General features: G+C 43.4%; 1 protein-coding gene across 2 annotated transcripts in view; it reads right to left on the minus strand.

The window, feature by feature from the left end:
• The window catches only part of Iqch (IQ motif containing H), a 183,397-nt gene that overhangs the window by 146,223 nt on the left and 9,877 nt on the right, over positions 1 to 27,297 (minus strand). Inside the window, exons 3-5 of one of the 2 annotated variants that reach the window (XM_021172751.2) lie at positions 27,021 to 27,112; positions 19,948 to 20,059; positions 3,919 to 4,035 (exon numbers count right to left, since the gene is read on the minus strand). In XM_021172751.2, coding sequence (XP_021028410.1) covers positions 3,919 to 4,035; positions 19,948 to 20,059; positions 27,021 to 27,112 — 321 coding nt within the window. Of the gene's footprint in view, positions 1 to 3,918; positions 4,036 to 19,947; positions 20,060 to 27,020; positions 27,113 to 27,297 lie in introns of those variants that run through there. The other variant, XM_021172752.2, reaches the window with a different exon arrangement.

Here is a 27,297-nt window from a genome sequence, read left to right on the forward strand (position 1 = left end):
ACATAGCCTTTAAATCACCATTTCCTTTAAAAAAAAAAAAAAAGAAAAGAAAACCCTCTACTCTCAGAAAAATTACACCCGATTGTTATCTGCTGGCTCCCAAAAACTCTACCTCTGTCAAAATCCTGCCCTGGCAGGTGTGGGGAAGAATAGACACCGAACTTGAATAAATACCCACATCTGTTTTTGCAAAAGGGGACCAGAAGCAGCACAGAAGGAAGTAAGAGAGATAATTGCTGGCTTGAACTACCATACATTTTACTTGTGGGCAGAGGGCCAGCGTACAGCAGGCAAAATATGCAGGCCCATCTTATTGGAATTCAGGGGCGGGCCTCCATTCCTGTCCGGAGACAGCTGTAAACCAGCAGTCCATGGCATCACAATCAGGCGCGGAGTTTTGTCAAAGAATGCTGATACGGACAGAAGTAGCTCTGTCGGCTTCCCCTGCACCCCTGCCTGCTGCAGTGACAGTCAATCTCTGATTCCAGATGACAAGAACTGGATACAAACTTCAAACAAATGGTGACCTTTCCAAAGATTAATTTGTTTACCAACAAAATGTTCCCTCTTTGTCATCTGAAATGGGGGTGACCTTCACTTTGCCACATCTAGGCTGGAAGGATGCTGACGGTAGTCATCTGTTAAGTTAGCTCCGTCTCAGCAATTATTCCCTTTTTTATTTTTAGTGACAAGAAGGGTTTATTAATTCACTCTGCTTCTTGTTATGGTTTATAAATGCAACAAGCTCGTTCTGAATTACTGCAGTGTAACATCAATTTGTTTAAATCTAATTCTGCTACTGTTGCCAAATTATGTTGTGACTGTAATTGTGGCCATATGCATGGGCTTAAAACACAATCATGTTTTGAAATCGCCCCACCCCCGCTCCTGGTACTTCCTCTAATCGTTTGACATTAACACAATTGCATCACTCTGCATTACTTTATCATCTCAGAAATGATTGTGCTTTCAGTGGGAGCAATTGCTCTGCACACCCCAAGTGAAACAGTAAAGAATGAAGCTTTGATTTGTGAGGTGCGCTTGCTACCCAACCAAGTTAGTGGGAAGCACTGTATAACGTACGACTCATAAAGCCGAGAAGTCATCATAGCATTAAATCCAACCTCATGAATAAATAAAAGGTCCTAAGTTTACATAGCATTATATATTTATTTATTTGGAAAGTGGGACCAAGAACTGGTATAATTCTCCAGCAACTCATAGCTTGCCAAAAAGAAAAATGCTTTTATGTTTCTTTTCTAGGTCATAACAGTTGTAACCAGAGTTATTTTGTTTTGTTTGGCTATTTTGTTATGCATTCATAATCGTTCTTTTAAAATTCATGTTAACAGTTACATGTTTCAAGCCTTTTAAGAAACCCTTTTTATTTGAAATAAATAAATCAAAGTCAAATTTTCTGCAGCTCTTCAGTTCACTGTACTGGAAGGTCTGTGTAGAAGGAGATGCTGCGAGCTGACAGGAAGAACATCAGCGCTTGCCTGCTGCCTCCCGAGCCCAGTGAGAACCCGGCACACACATGGAACTGTGTTAGTCAGCCTTTAGTTGGTGCCTTTAAGATCCTAAAACCATCAGTGAGTTTGCAATTAGCGCTTTTTTTTATTTTTTATTTTTAGAAATTGATTTTGTGTTAAAAAAAAAGGAGGGGGTCACAAAAAACAATGTTCTAAAGGCAAGGACTGTGATATGATAGTGTGGTGTATGTTTGTGTGTGTGTGTGTGTGTGTGTGCTTAATGCACCAATATCTGCTGTTACCTGCTATGGTGAAGAATGAGACACCTCCTCGTCAGATGAAAACACCCACCAGCTTCCAGAACTAAGGATGCAAACTGACCATGAATTCCTATTTGCTTGTCAAAACCTCCTGGATTATTTGCAGGCTGTTGACAAGCTGTTCCGTTTTCACTAACGTGGAAGCCCCGACGCCTCGTCCCTGAGTGTGAAGAGTCACCCAGAAACATTGGCCCTGCTGCTGCTTCTTTAGTTAACTGTGAGTCACTGTGACACACATGTGGCCATACTTTGGGGAGGTGCTTTTAAAAACATTTTTTAAATAAAAAAGAAGTGAATTTCAGCTGCTTTTTATCCCCAGATGTGCTAAAAGGCTTTTAAAAACCAGATATCTAAGTACTTTCCCTCAAAGAGCTTTCTGAACAATGCCTCTGTTTCATAAATAAAAAAAACCCAAAAAGACAACAAAAGAAAACCCAAAGCCACCTGACTGCCCAGTGGCATCTGATATCTAGACCAACATAAATGAGAGGCCCAACGATTTGGGTGCGAAGGCCAATAATTTGATCAGATTTGACACAATGTATGTGTTTCTTTTCACGTGGCCTGCTGTCAATTTCTATGAGGTTATTTTTTCATGAAGAGGATCTTTCATATAATAAGTAAGCACATGTTATTAACATATCACACCGAGCAGTGACCTCTCTCAGCACCTCGTTGTCCAAGGACACGGGAATAACACCCTCCCTGCTCATCCTTCTTGTAAATTATTTAAAGTGTAACGAACAGCTAAGACTCCATCTTAAAGTTAGAGCTGCTTTGAATTCCTTGTTTAAGTCTGAATATTGGCGTCATAAAGCAAAGCATAATCCCCATGTCTCTAGAAACTTCGCCCTCATCACAAAGTTTCTGTCGCACGAGGAAGTTGCCCGGGGCTGCCAAGCTGCCCCACTCCGCCAGCTAAGCCAATATTAATTCTAGATCGAGGAGGAAAACCAACAACAGCACAAGAGAAATCTGCTGCTGTCTGTGCAGCCAGAGAAATAATATTTTTACTTCAAGGGCTCTGGGGCTCCTGGGAAGCAGATAAAAACCCCTTCACATTAGTCACACTGACATTTTAAATAAAGTTCCAACAGGAATAAAAACATCGAACTTTCTGGTTATTTCTTAGGCTAGAAAATATTTCTAGGCTAGTGTTCTTAATCCAAACCTGTAAGAATAATATAAAGTGCACACAGAGACCAAGCATGTCCAAATGCCATGGGTGACACAGGCAACTGAAAAGTCTACAAAAAAACAAAAAACCAAAAAAACAAAACTGGGACCATTTTAATCTATGATAATTAAGCAAGTTAGAAATGGTTTGGAAATTTTATTCTAAAAGTAATCTTATTCTTACTTTTAATTTCATATATATATATAGAGAGAGAGAGAGAGAGAGAGAGAGCGCGCGCACTGAGAGAAGCCAGAGGTTATAAATGTATTTTTAAAATACATAGATTTCATCTTAGAAATTATTTTTAGTATTAGAAATTATCTCAAATAGTTTTCTAATTAAAACAAAGCACCACTTCTAGATGTCCCAGGCAAGTCACAGCACAGGAAGAGGCCAGCGCTTACCCTGGGGCACCTCAGCCAGGAGCCAGCACTGTTGGCTGCTCCGGTGGGCAGGCGGCACGTGCCTCTAGCTTTGCCTCTAACACTTGGCTGCAGTCAGAGATGCACCCACTGGCTTTGGGTTGGAACATTTGCTTGCCTGTTGCACTATCAAACGCGGGTGCACCACTAGGAAAGCTGCTGGGATGTGGCTTTGCTTTGCTTTTTCTAGTGGTCAGTCTATTGTGCAAAACATCCTAAACTCCTTTATACATTCGTCTTGTTGTCAACTCACTTCCTGCCTGTTAGATTTTGCTGCTAGATCATTTAAGGAGTATCAATCACAACAAAATACTGGAATAGATCTTTTAAAATACATGTATATTTTTCTTAGTCATTACTAATTATAGACAGAATAATAGCCATTTCATTTTGTTTTAAAAAAAATCCCAAGGACAAAAGAATCAGTCTTACTTAAAATCTGTCTTCTGTCTCACCCCACTGACCAGTGACAGTGACTTGAGACCTGTTTTAGAATTAACAGTTTGCGAGAGCAGCTCATTACTTACCTGGGCTTTCCTCTGGTTAATATGTGGCAAACTGATCCCATAGCTAGCAGTTACAGCCGCCCTGTGGTGCTTGTTCTCAGGGTCCTGCATGACCTTTGTAGTCAACTGTATCTTTGGCTGAAACAAAGAGCAATGTAACTTTTATGTAGAATGAACAAACTAATATTGTATATCCTCAGAGGAATATAAAATTCTTGGAAAATAAGGACTTTAATGTAATTCTCACAGAAAAAGAATTGAATCTTTTATTGAAGCTACCAACTGATCCCTTTTATTCACAGACAAGGAAGATTTTCCTCTGTGTGTGCACTAATACATCATTCAGTTGCTCAAAAATAATGTTCCATGTCAACCAGCACAGACAAAGGACAAGACTCTCTCATCTCAATTTATTTCTGGCTTTCCAGGTCAAGGACTTAGTAAATAAAATCTATACTCCAGGCACACAGGTAGAGGGCTCTCTTGGTCTGTGAATGTGACCACGTTCCTCTAGGGACACTTACAGGTAGCTCTTGGTTTGGACCTGATAAATCTATCGCAACAAATTCGTCTATACCTCTGCGGGGGTTTGGCCATCTGTAATTAGCGCTTTCGTTGGGGAAAATTGAAAGCATCTTGTCCCAGTGACTTGTTTTTCACTGTAAAGGATTCCTATCAGAACGGCAGTAGGAAGATGTCACAAGATCTAGGTGACTGCTTTAGCCTGGATTGCAGGGCAGGACTCAGTAAAGTCACCTCACCTCTCTGGAAGCCAGCTTATTTGCTTGTCAAGGGCAAAAGCTGGGTGTTACACTCTCATGGGGTGCTGCTCTGAGCCACAGCAGTCTATGACTTCAGGTTAGGATGACAGTTGTCACTAATGATCGTGGCATCAAGAATCACTGGTATATATGTATACTTGTATGTATGTATGTACATATGTATGTGTGTATATATGACATATAAAACACATCTATCTATCTATCTATCTATCTATCTATCTATCTATCTATCTATCGATCTATCTACAGCTTTTGTGCCACAGTATAATTTACAGACCTGTGATTTTGTTTGCTAACCTAAGCAAGCTATTTCCCCCAAATGAAGCTTCACACCTATTAGCAGTTGTTCCCCTGCTCTGCTAACCCCAGTCCCAGTGGCCACTAGGACACTACAGTATGTCTCTACTTATAAGGCTATTCTGGACATTTGTACAAATGGGAGCACAATATCTGGACTTTGTGAGTTTTAATTTTAAGGAACTTGGAGGCACTGGGAAAAACTAGAAACTGCAATTTGGGTTCAATCAAATACTTTTGTTCAGAGTGTGATCTGAGGCAAGTGTTACAATGGCTGCAGTCACCTACCAGACTGGTTCATAATCCACTGATTTCTTTGAACCTAAGCATCCACAACAGTCTGAGGTCAAAGTGAAGAGGCAAGCTACAAAAGTAGCAAAGGACAGACAGCTCCTGTCCAGACGAACTAACGCAAGATCCACGCACCCCTTCTGTTTTTAAGGGCTCCAGAATAATTGAACCTCCAAATAACTGTCCCCAACTGCCCATGTGGAGACACAGGTCACAAGCAAGGCATGCCTTGTGACTTTCTCCTTTGAGTGCATTTGGTAACAGAAGCAATGTGGAGCCCAGTTACAGATGGGTTTCCACATTGTGGAAACTCACAGCACTCCTCTGGCAGTTTTGCAGAGAGCCAAGTGCCTCTTTTAAATTGAAATTAATACCTGAACATAATTTTTTTCTTCTTAATTAAGCTTTCAGGATAATTTCCATCCTACCAAGGATCAGGAAATTGCTAATATGTATTATATTGACTGGATGTGGTTTCTGTAATTAGGATGCTTTAAGAATGTGGATTGTGGATACGACCGATGGTAATGGCTTCATCCATCAGGTCTCAGCTTCGTTAGAACTTTTGGATCACTGGCTCGGGGGACCAGAGAGCCTTTCTTAGTTTTATTACATTCCATCAACTTTGTGTGGCTTCGGGACTGGATTGGGAAAAGATGACCAGAGCTGCTGGAGTACCAGCATTAAGGCCCAGGTGGTCCCTGGATATTTTATATCTCCAGGCACAGATATTCCAGAACAAAATCACCATGTAAACAGATATTGTGGGTTGGAATACAGATTCTTATTGTAAGTTCTTAGAACAATTCTCTTAAAATTATTAATAGTTTCATCTTGGCCATGTTGGTACCAAAGCATGAACTTATCAAAGTGAAAGTATGTTGCCTGCATGACTTGATTTCCCTTTTAAAATATTGGATTCTGGGCATGGTGACACATGCTTATGATCCCACACTCACAAGGTACAGGCAGAAAAAGTAGAAATTCAAAGTCAGCCTTGCTACATGAAAACCTGTCTCAAAAATAATAAAGTAACGTAAAAGAAAATGCTGCCAGTGGGACGGCTCAGTGGGTAAACACCCTTCAGCCAAGTCTTACGACAGGAGTGCCAGCTCCAGGTCTCACAGGCTGGAGAAGAGATCCAGCTCACACAGGTTGTCCTCTGACCTCTTCACAAGCACCATGGTACACACACACAAGCACATACATGCACATACATGCACATACAAGGACACACACATGCACATATGCATGTACATACTATACACATAGACATATACATGCACATCACGCACAAATAAATAAAATGTAAATCTAAGTAAAAATACATATCAGAATAGGGGTGTGGCTCAGTAATAGTCTATACTTGCCTGGCATGTGAGAGGCTCTGGGTTTGATGCCCAACAATAAATAAAATATTGAAAGTAGCTTCACTGAAAGACATGATTCAGTAGACCCAATGCTGTCTTACTGTGTTACAGTAGGTGTGTTAAAAAACCTTCTTATGGGCTTAGACTATAATATAAGATCCAATAGTAAGGGATTATTTTTCTAAAAAATTATAGATTAAAAACCAAAAGCAAATTAATCATTCCATTAAGCAGAAAACCGCTCTCTGGAAGATGATCCTTCCCCAGTAGTAAGAGAAATATCAGAAATAACTTAAGAAATTTTTCAATTGGTCAAGAAAAGGCAGCAATTTGTTTAATCTATTTTGACTCGCTAAACCATCTAAAATTTGCATTTTCTCCTTTTGATAGTAATTACAAGCAGATATATCAAATGTGACTCTCATTTAGACTTTGGTTTGTAAGAACAAAACTTATTATCAGAGCCAATTACTGTTTTACCTACATGGCTGCACAGAAGCAGGGAGCTCAATTTTCATCTCATCAGTGATTTTGTGGTATTTATTTTATTACTGTGCCCACAACGCTATATAAGGAGGAAATAGCTTATGCTATTAAAACTAGGGCTGGAATGCAAGAGGCTAAGGTTGCTTCTGGAAGAACTTCTGAATTAAAAACACTAGGCAGCATGTAATGCCAGCTCCCCAGACATGGGCAGACCATAAAACAACGCGCATCTATCTGAGCAGTAGCTCCCACACAGAGTAATCAAAATTGAAATGCTTCACAAACAAAGTTGAGAGAAGCTATTTGCCAAGTTACAGTATTATCAGCAGAGCACTGTTCTCAACAGTGTCTGCCCCAAGTAATGTCTTCTAAAGTGGATATTGCTTAATGTCATATTCCCACTGGTAAAAGACGTCTTCCATGTAAAGCTTGAGGCCGGAGAAGGGACAAACAGGAAAATGATTCTGTCACTTTTCACTCATTCTCAAACCATGGTTTTATATATCGAAAAGAACAATAGACAGTGCGTCCCAGTTTGAGCCACATGAGTTAAATTTCTCATCTGTAACATGGGGAATAATATGAGACTCACAGGGTCATTTGTAAGATTCAAATGACTGATACTGTATGTTGAATATCTCATAAATTATAAAGTGCTGCTCAGGGGGAAAGTTGAAAGGAGAGCTACTGGCTAAAAGGGTGGGGGAGGGGACTGAAGCAGACTGAAACACTTCAAATATATTTTACAAACATGAGTTCTTAGTAGTCATCCTCCAAAATACATAATGAAAACATCAACAAATTAACTTGGAACTTGGAAAATAGAAGGGAGTTAAGCATTTAGCCTACTTCCCTTTACACGTCTATTTGGTACTTACCAGGCATGTCTAAGGAAAAGCTCTTTTTATTATTATTATTATTATATGTTTTTTTTTGAGATTTTCATGCATGTACACAATGGATCACAATCCTATCTGCTCCCCATTTCCCTCCATAAGGAAAAGCTCTCTAGAGTTGCTGATAAAAGCCGAAAGAATAGCAGAGTTCCAGAATCACTCCAATCCCTACTGTAATCGGGCATTCGGGTAACATCGGTGGCCACTGAGATCAACTCTGTAGAACACTGTAGTTTTATAACGGGCAGACCAAGCTGATTGGAGCTAGATTTACTGATCAACCATATATCATTAAAAGAGAGTAAAGAAACTACAAACCCAGGTATGATAGCGCAGGCCTGTGATCCCAGCCCTCAGAGGTGGAGGTAGGAGGATCAGAAGTTCAAGGCCATCCTCCACTGAATGGTGAGTTCAAGGCTCGCCTGAGCCAGGGGAGGGCCTGCTGAGAGAGAAAGGGAATGGACTTTGCCCACAGATGATGGGGATGGAGGGAAGATGGTGAAGAGTGGCAGGAATCATGGTAGCTGTTAGAGCCAGGTGACAGTGATGTGCATTTCACTATATACTAGTATCTATTAAACAACACAATTTCTTAGTAAGTCATTTTTAGTTAAAGCATTTAATTTACTTTATGAGCATTTCATTCTAACATCCTGTTCCCAATGGCTTCCCTCCTTGCCTCCCTGTGAGGGGGAGAAGGCACAACAAGCAGAACCCCCCCCCCATAGGCTCAGCAGCAGCACCAACTTTGTGCTGCTTTTACATAGCCAGACTCCAGCCTCAAGTTCACAAAGCTGCAAGACTGCTTACCAGAGGTGTCTGTCCTGTTTTCTGAGAACTGAAGAAAGAGGGCAAACACTTATTCAGCTCACTTTGTGCCAGAACAAGTAAGTAGAGGCTGTCTCACCCAACTAACTGGTGCTTAAAGTTGAAAGAAGAAGCACATGCCAGCCACCTACCTGCCACTCAAGGTAAATAGGCAAGCAACGGTCAAGCAGAAAGCCCTGCCAGTGGGAGATGGGTTTGGCTTGCCTCTGACCCCAGGTCTCTTGCTATCCCTGGGATGGGAAGTAATGGGAGGCTTCCTTGGGTTTGTCAGTCCAGAATAATCCTTCTTAGGAAATGGCAATACATGAGACCTGCGTGGAGAAACTGAATCAGTCATGCAAAGATCTGGGATTCCTTGAGAAGGGAGAAACTAGTCAGAGGAGACTGGTTTTCACAGCTGGAGGATTCAGTTGCAGAGGCTAAGACCACTGGAGGATGGTCTTCACAGCTGGAGGAACACTTCTTCCACTGTGGCTAGGAGGAGCAGGAGGTCACCTGCTCCCTTCCCTTTCAGTGACTGTGAGAGTAATGAGGAGAGATTGCTGCAAGCTGGAGAACAGGTGGGGGGTATGGATGTGATTTGGGTACAGAAAAAGGAAAGCATTTCTAGGCTGAGTTTGGTGTCACTTGAAACCTGGAAGCCACACACAAAGTTGAAATCAGGGCAGTCCATGTCACTGTGAGATGTGGCCCAGTCATGTGCTGCTGCTGGGTGCAGACCCAGAGCAGCTGGAGGATAGATAGCCATAGGGGGGGAGACACACCAGGATTCTGAGAGTATGATTGTAGTACTTAGTCACTGAGTCTGATGTGAAGGGTGGGAGGGTCTTCTGGGTCCCTTGTCCCATGCCAGAGTTCTTTAGTTGCTCAGAGAAGCCATCAGGAACCTGGCTCCTGTCCTCTCCTGCTGTGCTGTCCCCAGAGGCTGCCCCCATGCTTGTCACTGTGCAAAGTGACTGCTATAGCTTCAAATGCCATGCCTGTTTCTACCTGAAAGCAAGGGGGAAGCCGGAATGGCAAAGAGATGTGGCATCTGTGACTGTCCCCTTCATCACACAGATGAGCTGATGGCACCACTGCTCAGTCCTTCTGAGGGGAAGTGGGTGCCACCATGACACTGCAGTGCAGGGAAGGCTGAGAAATGGATGATCTTAGCTATGGCAGGATGCACACGCCATGGAAGGAGTCCCATCAGCAATGGGCATAGGGATGCACACTGGCTAGAAAACAGCTTCCCTCCTCCCTGACGGTGGAGTCTAACTAGTTGAGGGGGAAGTCACTCAAGGTCAGTGGGTTGAAGGTCCTCATAAGCGGTAAGAGTTGCTAGAGGCCTGGGATGCTCTGAGGTGATGCACTTCCTGGTTCCGACACAGCCAGGACCCCAGTTCAGGACCGGTTTTCCACACTGCTGTAAGGGCTCTGCCCCACTGTCTGCCCAATGCCTGTCTCAGAACCGTGGGTCTCACAAACAGCCCACAGCACATAGCAGCACTGCACCCAGAACAGCCGAGGCAGAGGCTAGCACGTGGCATGAGGAAGGGTAAGCTCTAAGCTTTGTGCTCACGTTCTTAAAATCTGCCGCAGTGATAATTATATTAGCTTGCAGGTGGGATGTCTAGGATGACAGTCTGGGCAACTTTAAGGAAATTTAATTATATTTATTTGTTTATTTGTGTGTTTGTTTGTGGGTTACAGGGGTGTGTGGTGAAGGTCGGAGGACAACTTTGAGGAAGTAGTTCTAGAATGTGGGTTCAGGCAATCTGATTTAGTCATCAGGCTTGGTGGCTAGGGTCCTAACTTGCTGAGTCATCTCATCCATATCCCAAAACATTTGTAACACCCTAATTTTTAATTTTTTTAACAAAGTCCTGTTATATTGGCTCAAAATGGCCTTGAACTAACTCTCTCTCTCTCTCTCTCTCTCTCTCTCTCTCNCACACACACACACACACACACACACACACACACACTCAGCCTCCTGAGTACTAACTGAATAACATTATATACTGTTTATGTTTACGTAAAGAATTCAACCTTGGCTGGCTAATAGTGTAAGACCTATAAAGACCTATAGCATCTTCAAGATTTTTTCAAAGCCAACAAACCCAACTTCTGTCCAGTGTTTATGGTACACAGGCTGCAACTAATTCCGTGGCCCCTTGTTAATTATGTCTCTTAATTGTTAGTAGCCAGAGAATAGCAGCTGTCCTGGCAAGCAGGCTAACACAGCATTTGAAATTGAGATGCCGCTTTTGAGAAGTTAGTTAACTCCAGCAGCACACCCTACAGTCAAATCTAAGCAGCGGGCAGGCAAGACTATACACCCTATACACTACAGGTAAGAGGGTGCCGCTGTCAAGAACCTGAGTTCAGTCTCCAGGATGTACACAGTGAGAAAATGGACTCTGACTCCCATAGTCACCCCGATTTCCACACGTGCACCCTGGCACATGTGTTCCCAAACCCCACACAAAATAAGCAAGCGATTATAAAAAGTAACTCTTGGCAGTAGTTTACATCTCTGGAAAAATATATATAAATAAAAATATGCACTGAATTGAATCTTCTCATGGAAATGTCATTAGTGATATGGGCTTACAGGCCTATATCTGAGGCCCGAAGATAACTCCAATCCAGTAGGATTCATGTCCTACCAGTTACAACTTAGCCACACTGTAACTATAAACCTAATGTATAGTATAATGTATAATACCTATGTGCACCAACTAAGCTCATGTGTAAAGAATGTATAATACCTATGTGCACCAACTAAGCTCATGTGTAAAGAATGTATAATACCTATGTGCACCAACTAAGCTCATGTGTAAAAGTCTGGAAGTCTCCCGAGGTGGCACGTAGTTCTAATGTGACTCATGAGTGCAGTTACTATTACGGCAACAAGTCAGAGAGTAAGGATGGGAGAAACGCCTCCCAGGCATGTGTGTTCAAGTTTCAATCTGGATTCTGTCTTTTTTCAGGAACCTTTCACAACTGTCAAATTTTCTGTGACCCCTTGTACTGGCTGGTTTTGGGTGTCAACTTGACATAAGCTGGAGTTATCACAGAGAAAGGAGCTTCCCTTGAGAAATGCCTCCATGAGATCCAGCTGTGGGGCATTTTCTCAATTAGTGATCAAGTGGGGAGGGCCCATTGTGGGTGGTGCCATCCCTGGCCTGGTAGTCTTGGGTTCTATAAGAGAGCAGGCTGAGCAAGCCAGGGGAAGCAAGCCAGTAAGTAACATCCCTCCATGGCCTCTGCATCCCAAACCCCACACAAAATAAGCAAGTGATTGTAAAAAGTAAGTCTTGGCAGTAGTTTACATCTCTGGAAAAATATATATAAATAAAAATATGCACTGAATTGAATCTTCTCGTGGAAATGTCATTAGCTCCTGCTTCCTGACCTGCTTGAGTTCCAGTCCTGACTTCCTTTGGTGATGAACAGCAGTATGGACGTGTAAGTTGAATAAACCCTTTCCTCCCCAACTTGCTTCTTAATCATGATGCTTTGTACAGGAATAGAAACCCTAAGACACCACCTATATTTAAGAACACAGCCTTCAGTTTAAGAAGCCAATGTGCTATATATTTATGTTCAAGTTGTTGAGCTGTGTTCTGCTTTCCTGGCCTACCATACCCCAACTAGGATGCTTCCTTACACTGTGGGATGCGTGACTCGTGCCTCAGATACCTGGGAGGTCGGTGGAGACTAATCACAAATACTAAGGTGAACCCTGCGCCGCTCAGTGCTCACTGTGTGCCGCACGGCTGGGAACACCACCCCTGTTACCTCACTCACCCTTGCCGCAGCCCCACAAGATGCATGCTGTCCTGACCCCACGTCAGGCATGTAAGGAGCCAGGCCACTGAGGCAGCGGGTGACTTTGGAAGTGTGATTAGTAAGCGTTGGGGCCAGGAGACAAGTTCAAGCCATGTAGTGCCCCATTCAGAGTCTGCTCTGGGTTCCAAATGGTCTACACACAGGTGACAGCCACAAACTGAACTGTCCCTGCTTTAGAAGTGAAATAAATGCAACAGGAAACCCTCCCCAGACCCTGGCTGTGATAAAGATCAGGGGACGCCATCTGGGGAGCAATCTGAGTATAAACTGAGATGGATTATATTCACAAGCACCGTGGACTGTATTAGGTGTGATAATGGTATTGCAAGAGGGAAAAAGCTCATTTTAAAAATGCATGCTAAAAGCATTAAGAGGTGAAATGTCATTAGGTCTGTACTTTAAAAGACTTCAGTAAAAATAGATGAAGCAAAAATGGTAAAGGTTAACAACTGTAAAATGTAAGTGGAGAAAGTGGCCATTCGTAGACTGTTTGTGTTATTATGCTGTGCCATGACCTACACTGCTTCGGGGTTGGCTAGACTGAAGCAATGAGGCAATGAAGGAATGACAGACACACAGACATGAGGACAGAGAAGCTGGAATCACCTGTGCTGTTGTGTGTTGTGGTGGAGATGTGCCAGCAGCACCCCGAAGCAGTGTGTTTGCTATATGTATCTGAGTGGAGGAGACGGCCTATTGCCATGTGGCTGCTGCAAAGCCTTTATTTTCCCCACCTCCATACACACTCAGACTCGTGAACCAAGCTCAGAAGAGCACACTGTGATCTGAGCGGAGCTTCTAGCTCTTGGCATACTCTGCTTATCATACTGAAATACTTGCTTCTCTTCCCACTCATGCCCTGCCGTGCCCAGTCTTGTATTAATTCAGGCTCCTCTGCCTGGGAACTCACTCCACACACTCTTCCTTCATTGTCTCCATGCCATTCTAGCCAGTCCCATTGAGTCTCTAGACCTCAGCTCTAGGGAGCTTTCTCTGAAATCGACTCCTCTTGCAGCTGAGTTGGGTGCTCTTCAAACACTCCAATAGAATTCTATATACTTTGCCCATCACAGCGTTTACCACTGAATTGTATTACTGTCTCCCTACTTATCTTCTCCACTGACATCATCTCCAGAAAAACAGGGACCCAGCAGAGTGCTGAGCACATACAAGGGCCTCCAGAGACATCTGATAAAGAAGTTGATGTCACACAACCCTCTGCTTCTCAAACAGGGGCACCCTGGCACTTAAGCGGTAGAGTGGTCTGACTATAATAACATCAGACACAATCCTGGCTGTGTTATTGAGAGCTCTTGGGGTAAAATCCATTAGTTCTATATTGAGACAAAAGCAAAGACATAATGAACGGCAATGAAGTTTTTCTTTCTTTTATACTTTGGGTTTGTTTAGAGACTGGGTCTCATGTAACACAGGTTTGTCTCAAACTTGCTACGCTAACCTAGGCTACCCTTGCTCCCCCTGCCTCCAACTCCCAATATAGGCATGTGGCAAGCACCATGCCTGCTGCTTGTTTTGGGGGTTGTTTGCTTGATTTGGGCTTTAATCAGAATCTCTTTATGAAGCTCAAAGTGGTCTCAAACTCTGCGGCTCAAATGTTTTTCCTTCCCCAGCCTCCCAAGGAGATGCGACCACAAGCATGTGATACCATTTAGAGATTAAAAAACAAAAAAAAAAAAACCAAAACCTCATATATCTATAAGACAAAACACAACCACCAAAGGTGCATCTTATTTACTTTAAGCTCTTCAAAACCAACTCTGAGCCCACAAGGTCACATTCTTCTGTTGCTATGGATGTCAAGAGGAAAAATGCAGAAACATGCCATGCGGCAGGTAAACTGCTTTGTTTCCCAGTTACTTATATTTATAACTACATATATTTTGAGAACAATTCTGTGATCATACTTTCATATAACAACTGTGAACAAATAACATCTTTTATTTTTAACAATTCAAAATCGAATGCTTCATCTGGGCCTCCCCAGGTACTCAGTTAAAATACCAGCTCTGGGAAGCCAAGATATAGTGAGCTAGAGGCTAGCTTGACTTACAAAGTGAAACCCTGTCCAAAATTATCACCATCATCCAGTTAATATTTAAACATCTATACCCAATCCAAATCCTACTTATCTGCTCATGTCCGTGTGCTGGATGTATTACTGCAAACAAAGCCAACATCTGGAGGAGCACATAGGTCAGGCGGTTTGGTAGTTAGCTTTGCCTCAGCATCTTTGTGTTACAGCTTTCATTTGTTATAATTGCGGTAAAGATGCATTGCTGGTAAATTATGTATGGCTGATAAATTTAGCAAAAAATGAAATGAGTATTCTAATAAGCAAGTCTAGAAACTTTATTGATCCACAGTATCTATTATAAGGGTCCATTTCTCTGTCAACTTAGAATCACCCTGGAAGCACACCTGTGTCCATGAGGGTATTTCTAGATATTTGAGTGGAAGGGGGAAGACCCACTCTGACAGAAGTGGCAGCATCCTGTGGGCTGGGATCTCAGACTAAATACAAAGGAGAACTAGCCGAGCAGCAGCACTCTGCTCTCAGATTCCCTGCACACACATGACCCTGCACCGGCTGCCATGCTGTTCCCCCCAGATGGGCTGTCCTTCAGATGGATGACGAGGTCCTTCCTTCCTTACAGTGCTTCTGTCTGGTATTTTGTCACAGCAACAGGAAATGCTGACAACACAAATAAGATTTCAGGTTCCAGTTGTACTCAACCATATCCATCATTGCTTCTGTGCTTCAAAGAGGGAAAGACCAATACAAACTTTCTTTTTTTTTTTTTCCAAACTGTCAATTATGGCGTAAAGCTTAAGATGTTCATATTTTTAAAAGCTTAAGAAACAATTCTTAGTTGTGATCCTTAATTACAGTTGAGCAACTCCTAATTGTCATCCTAGCTGTGTGACAAGAAATCAAATTCCAAAAACAGCTATCCATTTTGGGGAGAGAATGTATAAAACAGCAGCTGGAGTTTGCCTACTTTCAAAGGGGGAAGTTAGTGATCAAAGGTTGCGATTGCCCAGTTGAATTCTACAACTACTCAACAGCACAGGCCTTTCCACCAAGCAGGAGCCTGCAGCTTCCCAGAACTCCACAGGGCAGACTCTGAGCTATCAATGTTGTCAGTAATGCTGCCTCTGCCTCCTCCTCTACCTCCTCTTCCTCCTCCTCCCCTTCTTCTTCCTCCTCCTCCCCTTCTTCCTCCTCCTCCTCTTCTTCCTCCTCCTCTTCTTTTTCTTCTTCTTCTTCTTCCTCCTCCTCTTCTTCCTTCTTCTCCTCTTCCTACTCCTCCTTCTTTCCTCTTTCTTGATTGAAATAGGGTCATTCCATGCAGTCCTGGCTGTCTTGGAACTCTCTGTGTAGATCAGGCTGGACCTGAATTCAAAGATTCACTTGCCTTGCCCCCCACCCCAACCCTCATGCTGGGATTAAAGGCATGTGCCACTAGGCAGTGCAGATATGCATTTTAAAGCAGATGTCATCAATGTTTAGGGATAAAACCTGTCCAGGGAGTCAGGCCTCTCTCAAAAGAGCTTCCCTAGTGCCAAGGAATACAGAGATGCTCTCAGCAGTCAGCACACACACTTCCTGTCTCTCCTCATGCTCATTTACTAGCGCTCAAACCTCGGAGGAAAAGTAAACTTCTGACCAAAGTTTAACTTTCTTATGGAACAACAATAACAACTATACATTTTACAATGGTATCTCTCCATCTCCGGGACTTCCATTGCTTTTATGAGTTGAGATCTCCAGTCTCTGGTCTTGTGAACCATCTAGCTTTCTTTTGTGTGTGTGTGTGTTTTTGTGTGTGTGTTTTTCGAGACAGTGTTTCTCTGTGTAGCCCTGGCTGTCCTAGAACTCACTCTGTAGACCAGGCTGGCCTAGAACTCAGAAATCCACCTGCCTCTGCCTCCCAAGTGCTGGGATCAAAGGCATGCGCCACCACTGCCCGGCACCATCTAGATTTCTTAACAGAACACACACACACACACCAAAACAAACAAACAAACAAATGAAAACCTCACAATGTAACGGAGCAGCAGCTACTGAACAGTACGGAGGGTGAAGTACACACTTCCTTACTCCGAGTACTGCCTCTTACTCATCAGGGATTTATTGTTGTCTGCTGTTCTCTTACTGATGGTTTGTCTCCTCCGATTCAACTGTAAGTTCTGTGGCAGCAAAACCTGATCTATCTTCCTCATTCCAACATGCCCTTAACAGTCCTTGGTAAGCATCCACAGTGTCTGAAGGGGTCTAACATAGCAAGTACCATGGCCGAGGCATGAGTGGGCTGCCCTGTGCATCGGCAGTTGCCACAAGGATGCTTGACCTGGGCATGAGCTCACCTTGGGTAGTCTCCGTGCTGCTTTCATGTACTCCTACAATAACTATTTACTCAGAGTCCCTGGAATGGGGGAGCCACGAACAAACTAGCATAGACTCTATACTCATTAAGCTCGTTATCTAAAAGAATGATAAACATTAAGGAAAAAAAAAAAGTCATGCAGGTCACTAGCTAATTACATCTGTGGCAAGTGTGAGCAAGGAAAACTGCAAAGCTGTGTAGGCACTTTTAAAAAGGGTTCCTTCCCCATGGCAGCTGTGTCCTATAAAAGGGTTCCTTCCCCATGGCGGCTGTATCCTATAAAAAGGGTTCCTTCCCCATGGCAGCTATGTCTTATAAAAAGGGTTCCTTCCCCCATGGCGGCTGTGTATCTTTGTGTAAAATGGTAAATTTTATGATATGGACATTTGAACCCAAACAGCTGTCATGCAAAGAATATCACAGTGGATATGAACAGAGTTGTGGCCCTGCAGTTCTAGGTTCACAATACCAACTCAGATATGCACAAGCTGTGTTCTCCCACTGTGTACCTTAGTCTCTTTCCAAATAAACCAAAGATAATGACAGCACCTCCTTTTAGGATTGTCCTGAACATTAAACATGTTATTTTCAAAATCATGAAAATCTGGTACCCAAGGAAGATGACTTATGATTACTTTGGGGTAGTCAATATGTACTGCATGTTCCTACCCCTCTCGGCAAATGTAGATCTAGTTAGCCTGCTGTGATGCTCTTAGGAGGCAAGACAAGGCAGGTGAGTAGATTACAAGGGTGGAACCCTCAGGAATGGAGTTATTGCCAAACTAGGAAATGGGCCCTCACAACATACCCAATCTGCCAGCACCTTGATTGAGCTTTGTAGCATCCATAACTATAAGAGACAGACTTCTTTTGGGTCAGTTTGTGATAATCCTTTGGATAAACTGAACTGACTAACACAAAGAAGGAACCAGAATCAAACTAAAAAACAAAAATAATAACAGCAACAATAACAAATACTCCCTTGGAGGCAAAGTCAGAGACCTCATGAGCTCTTTAAAAATTTGTACTCCACCAAACTGAAAAATGCAAAGAAACATAAGTCAAGAAGTTATATATTTAAATAGATCCATAACACCTAATGAAATATAAGCAGCAGTTTAAAATCTCCCAATTAAAAGAAGCCCAGAGCCAGATAAATTCAGTGCAGGATTCTCCCAGACCTTCATAGACTCAACGCCAATACTCTTCATACTATTTTGCAAAACAGAAAAGGAAGGAACATTACCAGAGTTCTTCTCCCAAGCAAGTATTACCCCAATACCAAAGCAAACAAAGAAGAAGAAAAGGAAAGGGAAAAAAATTCTAGGCCAGAATCTTTGATGAACACAAATGCAAAATTTTTCAATGAAATATTTATAAACTTAATTCAATAGCACATCAAAGATAATCATATCAACATGATTTTTCACCATGGTCCAGTTGGATTCATCCAAGAGATACAGGAGGATGGTTCAACACACACAAATCAATAAACACAGTCTGCCACATAAACAGGTGAAAGACCAGAAACAATCATCTCATTAGATGCAGAAAAGGCCTTGGAGAAAATCCACCATCCCCTTGTGGTAAATAGAGAAGCAGGCAACATACCACAACAAAATAAATGTCATTACAGCATGCCTACAAGCAACATGTCCAATGGAAAGAAACTCCAAGCATTTCCACTAAGATAGTGAACAAAACAAGAGGGCTTCTTTCCCCATTCCTACTCAGCAGACAGCTAGAGGAAATGAAGAAGTCAAAGAATCTTGATCTATAGATGCTGGGGTTCTGTTTGTAAGACCCTTGAGACAGCCCCAGGAAACTCCTACAGCTGATAAATGCTCAGCAGAGCAGCAGGGAATGTTCCTTCTGAACTCTGGAAAAAGAAGGGTGCTTTGACTGACTTGACTTCTAGGTTATAGATACATCCAAAGCAGTAGCATCAAGTTATAGAAACAGACCACAACATGCATATTATCTAGGTTAAAATACAGTGTAAATATTTACTCTTATAAAAAAATTAACAGTTTTTCACAGACACTGAAGCAGCAAGCACAAGGCCTAGATGGATCTATACCAGGAACTTTGTGTGTGTGTGTGTGTGTGTGTGTGTGTGTGTGTGTGTATTGCAGCTTTTATCTTAGTATTTTTATGGGATTCCTGAGTGTGAGAATGTGTGGGTCTTTGATTCTTGTGCCTGATCTTGGGACTCTTTTCCTGTGTTAGGTTGCCTTGTCCAACTTCAAAATGATGGTTTTTGCTTTTTCTTATTATAGTTTATTTTGTCATGTTTGTTTTAAACATGTTGTAGGTAGGTCTGTATGGCATTTTCTTAATTAGTGATCAGTAGGGGAGGGTTCAATCCACTGTGAGTGGTGCCATCTCTGGGCTGGTGGTCCTGGGTTCTATAAGAAAGCAGGTTGAATGAGCCTTGTAGAGCAAACCAGTGAGCAGCCTCCTCCATGGCCTCTACATCAGCTCCTATCCATTGTTCCTTCCCTGTTTGAGTTCCTGTCCTGACTTCCTTTGGTGAGAAACGGCAATATGGAAGTGTGATATGAATAAACCCTTTTCTCCCCATCTCCCCATCTCCCCATCAAAAATACTAGAAATTAAATGTCACCTTTAAAAACAATAGCAGTTTCCTTGGGATAGAACTGATATATCAGTAGGCTCCCTTTTTGAATGTATAGTCACAGTAGTATTTAGTGCATTTACAGAGTTGTACACTCTGTAACACTGAGTTATTTTCATTATCCTCAAAGAAACCTCCTATTCTGCCCTACCATCCTCCTGGGCCCACAAGGCTCCTGCAGTTACTCCACTGCCTGGCTCATTGGGCACCTACCTTTGCTCTTCTAAGGCCGTGTAGCAATGAACCTCGATGTTTTTGAGGTCGCCAAAAATCAGAATCCATGGGGAAAATAAAGGATTTCTGGTCAATTACAGTTGGAATCGACCTAAGTAAAGTAAACAGAACGAGGGGTTAAAATCTCCTGTGTGGGCTCAAAGGCCTCTCACATCATAATACAAAGCAACGCCTGGTTCTTAGTCTGCCTTCTATTAGCAACGTGCTGCTGGGGATGCGGGACCACAGCCATCCTCAGCAGTGCTGCCGCTGTCAAGCCACAGCTGCTTGACCATGCACCAGAACACTGAGGTCTGATGAAGACCCTCCCTAGAGCATGAGTAAAAAGCGCCAGCTCTGGCCACGCACACAACAGTTACACCATAAGGCACATCTTGGTAGAGAAAAACAGCCCATGGTAAGTATTTTCTTTAAACTTCTGCTGTGTTAATAGCTGTAAAGACTAATAGCAGAGCTGGTGAGAGCTCTCCTTTGCTGAGCAGTGGACTGCTACAGAGCAATGTAAAACAAAGTAAAATTGTAAGAATGAGCAGATATAACTCATACTATACTTAACTTTTTACATGTAAATGCAGGTTCAATTTCTATAACATGACCAACATAATAAAAAAATCAATAAAATCGAGCCTAGCCACCAATACAACTTATTATCTTGGTTTTACTATGATGCCCACTTTTGTATAATTATCATTAAAGAGCAACTTAAGACTTCTGAATTTTTCTCTAATACATTAAAGACATTGAATGTGGTCATCTCCATCCTTACAATAACAAAAAGCAAACAAAACACCACTTCCTGAACCCACCAGAGGAACGCAGTCACTGAGCTAAGAGCTGCCTTGAAAAAGCAACACTCAAGGATTCAAAGCCTCCTGACTCAGGGCTCGGGAGCCTGGGAATAGATACAGCACCTCTAGGGCCAGAGCCTCGTAAATCCAAAGCTCACCTTTAACACAGCCTCATAAACCCAAAGCTCACTTTTAACACACCCTCTGAGACACTCCTAGGTCTGATCCTTGCTCACTTATTAATACTGAGAGCCAGCTCTCTGGGCTTGGATGAGGAAGAGGGCTCAAGTATTTTGGTCATTCTGACAAGCCCTTGGAAACAACTGTCACGGGAGTAATCATGGGACTTTGCTTACTTCCTTGCTAGTTCCTTATTGTAGTGCTTGCCCTTAATACTTACATGTAATTAAAATTGTATAAAAGTGGATGGGGAAAAATTAAACCTGCCTTCAGTCTCAGAATTGACTGGGGTCATTTAAAAAAAGAGAGAGAGAGAAAGAAAGAGAGGGGAGAGAGACAGAGAGAGAGAGAGAGCGCGCGCCTTGCCCTTGCCAGTCCCACTGATGATTTTGTGTAGCTTCTGGCCGTTTGCACTACTACACCACTAGATTTCCCCCTCGAGTACTGGTTGCTTACAAGGAAAACCACATTTATGAAAAGCAAGCTATGGAGTAAGAGGAGAATCCCAGATGGCAGCCATTCGATCTGGACAGCAGTATAGGCCTCGCCACTGGCCATCTCTGCGATTTACACGTCAGTTTCTTCATAGGGAAAATATCAACCTTATGGATTTAAAGAAAGAGAAAATACCATTTTTTTTATACTTAAAGAAAGTCCTTGGGCCTGGGGAGATGTTTCAGTGGGTGAAGGTGCTTGATGCACAAGCTTGATGCCCAGAGCTGTTGAGGGCAGAGACAGGAGGATCACTGAAGCTCACTGGCTGCCTGCCTAGCTCCAGCGTTAGTGAGAGACTCTTTCAAGGGAGCAAGGCAGAGAGTGACAGAACAGGACACCTGAAGTCTTCTGGCTTACATACACACACATGTGCATACACTACATATGTATGTATACACAGCTCCACAGGCACGTGAAGAAATCATTAAAGGAAGTCCATTTGAAACTGTCAAGTGCTGTGAAGTCACTGACAATGATGGAGGTCACGCGGTATGAGGAGCGGACAACTGTGGTGTGCTTGACCTAGATCACTTTCAGGGGCGCTCAGTTCACAATGCACTCTTCCCTCTTCTCTGGTGTCTCAGGGAGAGGAAAACCTCACAAGCCTCAGCAAGGGTGACTCTCAGGTACTCACAGGAGCTGTGCCGAGGCCTCAGTGCTTACTGTTTGGCCCGGCTCTCAGACAGACTCGATGCCCCCAGGACACCTGCTGCAGCCTTATGTTTAAGAGATACTGGGGATTCCCGCCAGCCTGACCACAAGGTGCTAGCCCCGGTTTAGAGGCTTCCGTTGGCCTTTCATAGCCACCGGCAACAACAAACTTAGGACCAGGCTCTTCATCATTCAGAGACTGCCCCTCCATGAGACCAAATGAGTCTCCCCCCCACCCTCCCGCCCAGGGACTTCAAGCACAAATGCCTGTGTTAGAAACACCAGGCTCTGGCACCTCCCACCTCTGACTGGGAGTCAGTCACAGAGAATCACAAACCTGTTTGAGAACCATGACCAGGCAGTAGGTAAGATGACAGCAGTATGTATAAGAAAGGCATAAGAATTATATTTACATAAGAAAACAAATCAGGAATTACTGTGTACAACTGTCCTAGTTTGCTTTGGTGTTGCTGTGGTAAAGTAACTTAGAGGAGGAAAGGGTATCTTCCAGGTAACAAGCCCTCACTGAGGAAATTCGGGGTAGAACCTGGAGATAGAACTGAAAGCAGAGACCATGACGGAACACTGTTCCAGCTAGCATCCTCCTTCTGAATCTTGCTCAACCACTTTCCTTATGAAACCTGGGACCATGTACCCAGGGGTGGCCATCACACACAGTGGCCATGCCCTCCTTTGTCAACCAGCAACTGAGACATGAGCACAGGCCAGTCTGATTCTGTCAGTGTCTCAGTTGAGACTCCCTCCTCCCAGGCAGTTCTAGGCTGTGTTAGGATGACTATAACCACTAACCAGCACGGCCACTTAACATGTTTGTCACAGCTCCTTTGCTCTCAAGTAGATCATCACTTGACCCAAGAGACTGTCATGAACAGACTTGGTTCCAAGTCTAGTGTGGTCTGCCGAAGATGACACACAAAGCAGGCTGCAAAGCCCAGAATTCCTTACAGAACTATTCTGAGTACTTTTCTAGCTTTGACTTTGATCTATCACATTATGTCTCAAGCTACATCCAACTTCAGCACCAGACACTCATTGCTCTCTTGTAGGGATCCTAGAGACGTGGCAGGCTTCCTACCTTCCTGAGAAGAAGACAAATGATTATAAAATTGTACAGAAGGCAAAAGAGAACATCCAAGGACCACGTGTGGATGCCAACCCCATGCCCTGGTCCATATCTTCTTCCACTCTTCCAGACCCTACTAAGGGACAAGCCTTAGCAAGAGAAGAGGACCAGATAAGAGGTGTCTCCCCAGAAACGTTGCTTTATTCCATTTGCTACTAGTTAGCTCTTTTCCGACCACAAACAACTCCCACCCTTTCATCTGAGACAAGGGAGAGAGACAGCTCTGATAGCCATGCCCTCCACTCTGGGACTTGTCAGATGTCTCTACATTTGTTTGATGCCTTGGCACACATTTAGTCTGCCTACTACTGGCCTGGCTGTCATCTGAGCTGGCCTCCCACTGTCTGTTGTGACTTCAAACTAAAGCTCAATAGCCTAGATGGTAGAGTGACTCTGTATGTTTTCTTCTCCAAAAACCCTTCTTTATTCTTCTCTATGGATTCCTCGCTTTAAAGAGTAAGTAGATCAGCCAATCTGCCAGTCAAAACTTAACCTAGTTAAGAGTGACAGTCCTAAACTTAAAACTTAAGAGTACAAATGAGGGCCTGAGAGATGGCTCAGTGAGTAAAGGTACTTGTCACCAAGCCTGGTGACCTAAATTTGATTCCCACAATTTACACATTGAAAGGTGAGAAGTGAGTCCTTCAAGTTGTCCTCAGACTTCCACATATGGTGTTGTACACATGCACACACACTCACATGCACATACACTCACATACACACATACATATACAAATAAACGTTTTTAAAATATGTTTTTTAAAAAAGGTTAAAGATGTCTGACAACTAAGGTTTCATCAGTATGGGCTGGCACATTTTATCTCACTGACTTGTGTAATTCATTCGTTTGTTTGTTTTTTTATTTTAATCAGAGTTAAAAGGATTTCTTTTAAGAATGTAAACAGACTGAAAACTACTGCAAACACCATTACACAACCTTTCAATAGCATTAGAGTCAGAAGATTGGGTACTCTGAGAGTTCCTGTCGGATTTTTGGCCATGTGATCTGATGCAACTTACTCAGTCTTAGATCTTTGTCTGTAAACTGGGGATAACACCCGACCTACCCTGTGTGATCCATCACAGGGCTGACTTAGAGGCAACACACATCAAGCTGCTTTGTGAAGCTTTGGCACTGAGCACACACATGTGCCCTGTTGCTGGCTCTGTTCTTTGCGAGCCCTTCCCACAGTCACCGTGTAGCCTGGTCTACCACAGTCAGCGTGTACCTGGCCTAGTGGCTTCTCTTTGGCTTTTCATCCCAAGCTCAGCACTGGCCTACAGCCCAGGGTCTCCTGCATTATCATCCCCAAGCCCAAATCCTCTGCAGTAAAAAGCTCCCGGTCCACCTGCCCAAATGCTTCCAATGTAAGTTTTCCTCTCACTCTCCCTTCCAAGGACCTTCATCTAGTCTAAACGTCTCAGATTAGAAGCTGTGTTGCAAGGACAAGGTCTGTGGCTAACTGACATCGCTCCCATATCTAAAGCACACTTGGCAAACAGCAGCTGTGCAGTGCATGCTTGCTACATGAACAAGAGACAGAGAAGCCAAGGGATGACTGTGTGGGCAATTGCTGCTGACCCAGCTGCTGATTCTCTACACTGTGTGGCTCAGCCATTGTCTAAAGCATTGTTTCCAGAGTCATCTTTACAAAGAACCACTGAGTCACAGACTGACATAAAAACCATCAGTGCTTCCCCATTTCTAGGAAATTGAGTTTAGATTTTATTCTTGCCTAGTCTGTCCCCCACTACCCACCCTCCCTACCCCTCCTCCTTCCCCCCACCCCCCACTCCCCACCCAGCATGCTGATGTGTCTCCCTGCTGAACAGACCTTCAGTGGTCACTCTCTATGTGGCTTTTATTTGTGCTATATTATTCTCTCCAGAAAAGGCTCCCTTTTCCTTTCAGTAGGCCTGCGTCCATGAACTACTTTGCCCCCAAACTCTCTACAGTAGCCCCAAGTAACCTCTACACGCTTCAACCTACTCTACTTGAGTCTCCATTTAGCCAAGTGTTGTCTCACACTGTGATTGTCACCAAGTTAGTGTCTTTGCTCCAAATGTGGATTCTTTTAAATCCCACAGAGCACTGGCCACAGTGCTATCCCAGTGTACAAGTTCCTGTAAGCCTCCATAATATGAACTAGATATGGGCTGATAAGACAGTCTCCCTCAGGACAAAAAGGAGAATGAGGGTTTAGATTCAAACACCCAGCCGTAAGCGGAGATTTGGAGTGTCAGTGTATTGTTACAGCAAAGAATTATGGGTAAAGCCAGATATGATTGCTCACCCTTGAAATCCAAAACTAGGGGGTCTGAGACAGGAGGATCACTGTCATTGAAGCCATTCTGATGGTGACAACATATTCCTGTACCATGTTGTCCACCATTTGGCCAGCCCCAGGCCCATTCTGCTTTCAGAGGCTCCCAGATGGAATGGATTTTCTCTAATTCCTCAGGGTTGAGCCCTGTGGTTACACATCAGTGAGGGGCCCGGAAGGCAAACAGAGATTGTGTGCCTGAGGGTGGAAGTAGAACCTCACCCATCTCTCCTGAGGCTGCCTTCCCAGTGCCGTGCCAAGTCTTAAAGTTTCAGTCAACACTTAGCTTATGAGTGACCCTGTGGCAGAGGCCCTTAGCAAGGCTGTGCCTACCTCTATTCCTGTCAACAAACCATGAGGTAATAAGCTTTGGTAGCCTAAGACATTAACGTTGGATAATCTGTTAACAAACAGTAGTAATACCACCTCGGTGGTGAGGGTGAAATTGGTGACTATGGAGTAGTCTGAGAGGACAGGTGCTAATGGACACAGGCTGGGGAAACATGGAGGACAGGGCAGGGTCACCTCTACAAAGGGTGATAGATACCTGTGCCACCAACTTCATGGAGGGGGACATGGGAAGAGCCATGTCAATGCCACACTGTTCAGCACTGAGATTTGGCTCTGTCCACCCCGTTCCATGTTACCTTGCAGTTCAGAACACTCGCTCTACTGTTTACCATTGGTCATGTGTGCCCGGTCCATATGCAAAGCACAAAGAAAAGTCACAGGGATTTAAGACCGACTACCACGAGTAATTTATATTCCCTTAGGAGGAGGCCCACTGCCAGGCAAGGGCACTTCTTTTCAATTTAGTTTGAATTCAATCAATCCTCTCTTAGTGTATATTACATAATGGGTGTTTCTCTTGCTTACTGTGGATACCAAATTACTTTTAGATTTCTTTTATATGTATGTGTTGGTATGGATTATGTGAGTACCTGCATGTATGTGAGTGCATGCACAGGCATGCATTCTATACACTGTGTGTATTAGGGGACAGAGGTGTGCCTGGAGAGGCCAGAAGAGGGGAATAAATTTCCTAGAGCTGGGGTCACAGGAAGATCTGAACCACTGTGGGTGCTAGAGACTGAACCCAGGTCCCCTGGAAGGGCAGTACACACTCTTAGCTTCTAACCCATCTCTCTGGTCCCCAAATTCTTTGAGTGATAAGGCACATGTGGAAGGAAGTCCAAAGCTGTAAACAAAGTACCGTGTGATTGAAACACTGTAAAACCCAACCCATCCTCATTGAAATGTTACCTTGGAGAATTTTAACTATTTCTCACCAAAACACAATACAACCTAGGACCCCAAACAACAGCCCTGCTGTTGGCCTGGCAAGCAGTAGGCCTGAAAGAACCCTGCAAGCAGGTGTCCCTGAATCCCAAATTGTGACACTAACTTCAAGCAATTTTGCCTAAGAGATGAAGGTTCTGGGTGTTGCTGACATTGGGCTGTTTTACTTACCATTTGGAAGTGATAGGGGATTCCAAGCTTTTCTTCACAGGAGCCATTAACACCTCCTCATTTACAACACCTAGATACTTGTCGATGTGAATCTGTTACAGAAAAGTCAAAGCTTAGGCCATTATGGTGGATGTAAGATACTTTGCTAATTTACTTCATTTCATTAGGTCAATACTTTTTTTTTATTTTTAATATTTTTATTACATATTTTCCTCAATTACATTTCCAATGCTATCCCAAAAGTCCCCCATAGCGCCCCCCACTTCCCTACCCACCC

This window comes from Mus caroli, chromosome 9 (assembly GCF_900094665.2).
Source record: "Mus caroli chromosome 9, CAROLI_EIJ_v1.1, whole genome shotgun sequence".
NCBI lineage: Eukaryota > Metazoa > Chordata > Mammalia > Rodentia > Muridae > Mus > Mus caroli.